This window comes from Sturnira hondurensis, unplaced genomic scaffold, assembly GCF_014824575.4.
Source record: "Sturnira hondurensis isolate 20B ecotype Veracruz unplaced genomic scaffold, ASM1482457v3 Scaffold0019835, whole genome shotgun sequence".
NCBI classification, from domain to species: Eukaryota; Metazoa; Chordata; class Mammalia; order Chiroptera; family Phyllostomidae; genus Sturnira; species Sturnira hondurensis.
This window is the reverse complement of record NW_028092466.1, coordinates 4,690,929-4,697,443: the sequence shown is the minus strand read 5'-3', so window position 1 is coordinate 4,697,443 and position 6,515 is coordinate 4,690,929. Positions and strand designations below refer to the sequence as shown.

General features: G+C 45.3%; 1 protein-coding gene across 1 annotated transcript; it reads right to left on the bottom strand.

Annotated features, from left to right (window-relative positions):
• Positions 1–595: 595 nt before the first annotated feature.
• RNF227 (ring finger protein 227) lies at positions 596–2,907 on the bottom strand. Its single transcript, XM_037028271.1, has 2 exons — positions 2,282–2,907; positions 596–2,097 (listed from the first exon to the last, which is right to left on the bottom strand). The coding sequence occupies exons 1-2, from the start codon at positions 2,802–2,804 to the stop codon at positions 2,042–2,044; spliced, it is 579 nt and encodes a 192-aa protein (XP_036884166.1). The 5' UTR covers positions 2,805–2,907; the 3' UTR covers positions 596–2,041.
• Positions 2,908–6,515: the final 3,608 nt, after the last annotated feature.

Sequence of the window (6,515 nt, the reverse complement as noted above, 5' to 3'; positions counted from 1 at the left end):
TGTGCTTTGTTATTTTTGAGTGGGGGCGTTCTTTGATTGGGGGGAGGGATAAAGAAATGGTATTGCTTTCTATCGTCTCACATTATCTTTCTTTTTCTCTCTTTAAAAAAGTCCTGTAACTACCTTTTTCTCATTTTTATTTTTTGGATTATCAACTAAAACTCTGAGGCTCTATTTTTCCAACCCCAACCCTAATTGATGAGCTCAGTTTAGAGATGGAGGGTGAGCAGCTGGACACCTACACAGGCCTCAGGTTGAGATTAGAGAGAGGAGGGTTCATCTGACAAATGTGGGAGGGGTGCCTGGAGATTCAGAACTGCCTTCTCTTCATCCTTCCATCATCCTTTCCACTTTCAAGTTGCTTAGTTCCCACAAGATTCAGTAGAGGTCACTAAAGCTCCACAGGTTGAGTTCCAAGTGTGTAGAAGTATTTTTTTTTATTTTTTTATTTTTGGAAAGGAGCTGTGTGGGTGGGGGTAGGGTCAGACCTCCATAGCTTGCTAAATACTTCCTTAACATATGTTGTTCACTGCCAGGGTTGCTCAGAGGCCAAGAGGGCAGTTTTTTGAGTGTTAAGAGAATTGAAGGTAAATCCAACAAACAAAATCCAACACTACATTTTTTAACACTTTTTGGCCTGGAGATACAATAGTCACAAATCAGTCATTGCTCTCACAAAGCTTACACTCTAGTTTGGGGAAGGGGGCACCAACGAAATACACATAAAAGGAGTTGATATAAAACAAGGCATGCTATAGAGGGTGAGGGAAGGGGCAACACCAAAGTGAATGCTGAGAAAGACCTCCCAAGAGAGGGAACATTTAAGCTGAGACTTAAGGACAGGGAAAAAGGCAAAATATGGTTACAAAAATTGAGGCTTATTCTTAAGTTCACATTTTTAATTCAGAGGAAAATGCAACTATGTGCATGAAGAATTTAAGATTTCTTCAACAGAATATGTCACTTAAAAACCAATTAAAATAGTAAATAACTTATTAAATACCATTTGTGTTCTAAATATTCAACCCTAGATGGTAATATCCTAGAGCACCTAGGATGTGGACCAATGCTTAAATATTTAAGGTGCACACATCACCTGGGATTCTTGTTCAAATGCAGGTTCTGATTCAGTAAGTCTGAAGTGGAATGCTGAGATTTTGTACTTCCAACAAGCTCGCACTGACTATGTACTATAAGATACTGACGGGATTTTAAAAATAGAATCCATGGCATACAATAGAAGTCCAACTATTGGATACAAAATTGAATGGGCACCTTTTTTCAGTAGTAACTGTGTTTCCCTTTGACTATAAAAATACAGATAATATCAAAAGTTTTAAATTGGATGGTTTTACCAAGTGTGTCTCCCTTCTGTCCTTGATAGGCCCTAATTAGGTGCCTCAAATTAATGTTCTTTGGATCTTCTGATGCCTGCCCTAACAGCTTGAAGGGAGTTTGAGGAATGAAGCAAGGCATTGGCATCTTGATAATTTTAGGGACATTACCGAGAGTAGGGAGACAGTAGGCATACTAGCACCAAGGTGGAGAGAGGGGTGGGGAACCAAAGGGCTTATTTTTTTTCAGTTCTCTTATGCTGTAGAGAAGTGAGATTAACATGACCTGAAAATTAACCTTTTCCTCCTGTTCCATCTTTCTGAAATTTTCAAACCGTTGACACAGAAATTGCTAAAATGGGACTTGTTGCTCCCACACATCAGAGCTGCCCTGGACAAAAGCCAAGTCACAGCTAAGGAAACTATCTGTATTCTTCCCACGGGAACGCAAACTGTTTTATCATTCCTGGGCCACTTCATCCTGAATATGTAAGGCTGGCACAGTCAGCAGATGGGGGCGATTCGTCTAGGAGCCTCCCCAGCTCAGCATCAACACCTACCAGGGCGTTCCCTCCCGCCCGCAGTTCCACTTCCTTATCAGTGCCAGTCCTGGGTGGGAGAGAGGGTAGCCTTGTCATCAGCCACTTGTGTAGGCCTTGAGAATGCAGCTCCCACCTTCCTTCTGCCTTAGCTTCCGGGTCCCGGAGTTACCGCGTGCAGCGGGTCATGTGGGCAAAGTCTTTGATCTCCGGACAGTATAGCACTGGGGAAAAGAAGAAGGGTTAGTGGCATCAAGAGGATATAGCCTTAGACAGAAAACTGTACTTGAAAAATAATTAAATTTTAAAAAAAGAAAATAAAACAAACTTTAAAAAAAAAAAAGAGGATATAGCCCAACCCTGGAGTCCAGGGCACTCTCCCCTGCAACCGACCCACGGGCCACTCACCATTGCTAGGCAGCGGGCGCCGCCAGCGGCGCGCGGGAGCCAGCAACCTGTCCAAGAGCCGTGGGACAGTGCGCCACCCCGCGCTCCTCGACCTAGACCCCTTCTCGCTCTCCTCTTCCTCATCATTGGCCTCTCCTCTGTCGGCTTCGCCACCTTCCCTTACCGGGCTACCTGCTTCATCAGGTTCACGTTCCGCACGCGCTTTTCCCTCCAACCTCGACCACAAGTCTGGGTCGACAGCGACCTCCGTGACCCCGCCGCGCGGGAGCGGGGTGGGCGCGCGGCAGAAGGGGCAGGTGACGATGCGGCGCAAGCGCACCACGCGCGCTGCTGCGCTGCTGCGGTCACTGCGCGCCACCAGCTCGTGCAAGCAGGCAGTGCAGAGCGTGTGACCGCAGCGGGCGCGTGCCGTTCCAGGCAGGCGGCGGGGCGCGCGGCCCCGGAGGTTGAAGGGCCGGTAGCATATGTTGCAGTCCAGCTCTCCCAGCTCCGGAAGAGACGGCACCTTCACCAGGAGCTGCATGGTGCCCACGGACTCGAAGATGTAGCTAATGTGGCTGACGTTGTGGGCAGAACGAGCTGGCCCTCCCTGTGACCCGGGTCAGGTCTTGGGGCCCGCGCCGCGGCCTCTGGCCCCTTTTAATAATGAGACCCCGCCCCTCGAGGCGTCACGCAGTGGTCTGGCCGCTCCCTGCGGTGGCACGCGTGGGGGCGGTGGAGGCCAGAGGCCGGGAATGTCAATACTGCCGGAGCTGGTCGGGGAGTGGGGTGGGAGGCCCAAGTGGTGCCGGGACTGGGGCGATAAAGGCCCACAACCTTCTACTTCCTCCACACCTTCTTCTAACACGAAGGCTGTGTTCTCTAATTCTACTATGTGCAACCTCCCCTGTCCCCTTCCTGTGCCCCACCTCAGCCTCTGGCAAGGGTCTTTACAGCCCCTTGGGCCTGTTCGTTCGGTTGATCACATTTTTACAACCCTACCCAAACACACTTCCTCAGCCAGTGACAGCGCCCATTCTGCCCAATCTTCAGTGGGCTCTTGGATGTTTTAACAGATGCTGCCTGGCAGTAGCTCTCATTCTGCCCTTGGTATCCATGACTCTCCTGTGTTTTTGCAAGGCTTTTTTTCCAGTTTTTTTTCCTCTCAAACTCAATTTCCAGCTGATATTTCGGACTAAGGAGGGCCTTAGATTTCAGGATCATGGCCTTAGGAATGCTGGGAATCCATTCCTTCCGGAGTAGCCAGGCCTGGACACCCACATACCATGATGGTTCCAGCAAAGTAGCCCAGCATGAGTTCTGACTCAGGGATCTGACCTCCCGGACAGGTAAACAGGACATAGTACTCACAGCCCACATTCCCTGAGGGTGCCACACCCATCCCCAACTGCCTCCTTCTGACCTTCCTCTCCTGGACCTGCAATCCATGTTCTGGTGTGGAGTGTGATATCTAGAACCAGCTGGCTTGAGTTCATATCCCAGCCACTACTACTTAACAGTTGTGACACTAAGCAAGTTACTTAACTTCTCTGGACCTTGGTTCCCTCATCTGTAAAATGTAGATAATAATAGGATTGAATGAACTTATATATGTAAAGTGCTTAGAACGGTGCCTGGCATATGGTAAACACCACATATTAGCTGTAATTATTATCCTGTGCCCCCCAGTCTATATTGTGTTCACTTTAACTTCTCTCTCCTCAATATTTTCAACACCCATCTCCCTTGGTCAATATAAGATGGGCTTCTCTACACCCATGGCAGTGTAGAGTTGGTTTTGCTTTAAATAGATTGTTAAAACCTTAGAGGATAATCTTTTCTGAGGAGGCAGACCATTATTTTTAAGCAAACATTTCAGAACTGAGCTGTATTGTTTTCATGGTCACTTGGGGGGAAACTATCTACTTATTCCAATGACACTGTCATAATTCAAAACTGTTTTGGAACTTCTCTTTGCAATGCTGTTCAGAGATCTCACATCTTTTAATATCTCCAGTTGTTGATTAAACCTTAAACTTTTAAGGTAGATTTGATTATATAAATGCTCCCAAAGTGTTTGACAATTAAAGCCTCTCTAAACTTCAGACCTGGATAGTCAGTCACTCCCTTTCTTATTTATCTCCAGGAACCCAAACCAATGATCTCTTTGTCCACATCAGCATCTCTTCCAGTGTTTTCTACTTCTTTCTTTATCTAACTCCAGAAATTTAGGTGTTAACCTTGACCCCTCCCTCATTTTCATCTTCCTTTACTGACCTATCACCAAGCCCAGTTCATTTTGCCTCCGGAATATCCCTTTAAGCCACCTGCTTTTCTTCGCCCCCAGTGTACCACTCTAGTCCAAGCTGCCATCATCTCTTGCATAGACCCTCATAGGAGCCTTTTAACCAGTTCGACAACAGGTGTTATGGCTTTATGCAAGCTTTTCTCCACACTGCTTAGAGTGATCTTCCCAAACCTCAAACTCAATCATGTCGTACCACGCACCCTTTGCACTCCTGTTTTAAACCTTTTAATGTGCTTCTCCCATTGAGAAGAAGGAATTGGGGTCATTTCCCTATCCCTCCATGACTTGCTTAACTGATAGAATGTGCCAGAGTGATGAATTCTGGAGCATAGTCCTTCAGAGACCTTGCAGTTTCTGCCTTTGTTCTTTTGCAATATTTCCCTGAGACCACAGTGTAAGGCAATTCAAACCAGTGGTGGATGAGGCCACATGGAGGAGACCTGGGAGCCCCAGCCAATAGCCAGTTTTAACAGTGAGACATACTAGACAAAATCCAAGATGGATTTTCCTGCTCAGCCAACGTTCCAGTTGAATTCAGCCACATGAGTGAGCCTAGATGAAAATAACAGAGGATCCCCACCCCCACCCCAACCAGCCCACAGAATCACACACACACACACACACACACACACACACACAAATGTAAAAAAAAATTAAGTGTTTAAAAGTTCTTTCAAGCCTCTGAATTTTGGAGGTGATTTGTGGTGTATCAAAAGATAACTGACCTACAGGGTTTCCTGCTGCTTTTAAGATAAAGATAATATTCTAAAATGCCTTATGAAGTCTCTCTGTGTTGAACCCACCCATGTGTCACGTTCGGCTTCCCTTCCCTCTTTACACACTCTGGCTTTGGAAACCTTTGGCTTGTATGTTTTTTCCTGCCACAAAGCTTTCTTGTATGCTATTCCTATAACCTTCTTGCTTTCGCCTTAGTACACCTATTCATCTGTCAGCTCTCAGGGCAGCATTTCCTCTGAACTTTGGATAACTGAAGTTTTTGTTTGGGGGTTATTTGTTTTGCCCATCTGTAAGTACTACAAAGGATGTTCTGTGTCTGATTTTGTTCACCATTGTATCCCATAGTAGGTCTCGGTAAACAAATGCTTGTTCAATTAATGAATGAGGTAGAGTGATAAATGTGGTAAATGAGGTGTGACAATAAAAGAAGGTTTTTTACAAGGGGTTTCTAAACTGACTCTGAAGGTAATTATAAGGAGGATTTTTTAAATGTTTTGAGAAGTGAGGGAGGCATTATTAAAGTAAGTGCATACCACTCCAAGGTAATTATTTAAGAGAGGATTATTTTGAATTTATAAATTCATGTATGTTACAGAATAACCATAGTTTAGTAATACATTTTACCTCTTTGTTTCCTCCATAGTCTTTCAAAATGAGTAGAAGTGGGATGTAAGTATTCATTAGTTGATCTGGTTCCTTACTAATCCAAAAAATGGCACACTGCTGTTTCTCTTTTGGAAATTGATTTCACTCTGCTCTCTCAGCTTTAGGATCAAGGGTGAGGATGGGTAGCAGGGAGATGGTGAGGTTGTATTTTAAGGAAGGCAGAACTCATCCTTTCTTGCCTTGTGATCTTTAAAGGTTGTAACTTTCCACCCACTTTCTGTCTCAGGGAAATCAGAGTCCTTTGGGGAAGACTAAGGGGCGGTATCTGAAATAATCCTACTCGATTCTGCTTTTCTGCCACCCTCACATGTAATCTTTCACTTGTTTTGTTTTTTCCTTATAATGAAAACTCCTTTGGCTTTGTATCATCTCAACCATGGACTGGGTTTCGTTTTACCTCTCCTTCACTGAATCCCAAAGCCTCCACCTCAGAACAGCCCCTCCCACTCAGCCACAAGAAAACCACCAAGATAGTTCCCTGGCATATGTGTAGGTATCAGACAAGAGGGAAATTAAAAAGTATAAGACAACTTTCAAAACAAA

Coding starts and splice junctions, on each gene's coding strand:
- RNF227 (XM_037028271.1), bottom strand. CDS start 2,804: ATGCAGCTCCTGGTGAAGGTGCCGTCTCTTCCGGAGCTGGGAGAGCTG. Junction 2,098..2,281: donor GCGCCCGCTGCCTAGCAATG/GTGAGTGGCCCG, acceptor TCTTTTCCCCAG/TGCTATACTGTCCGGAGATC.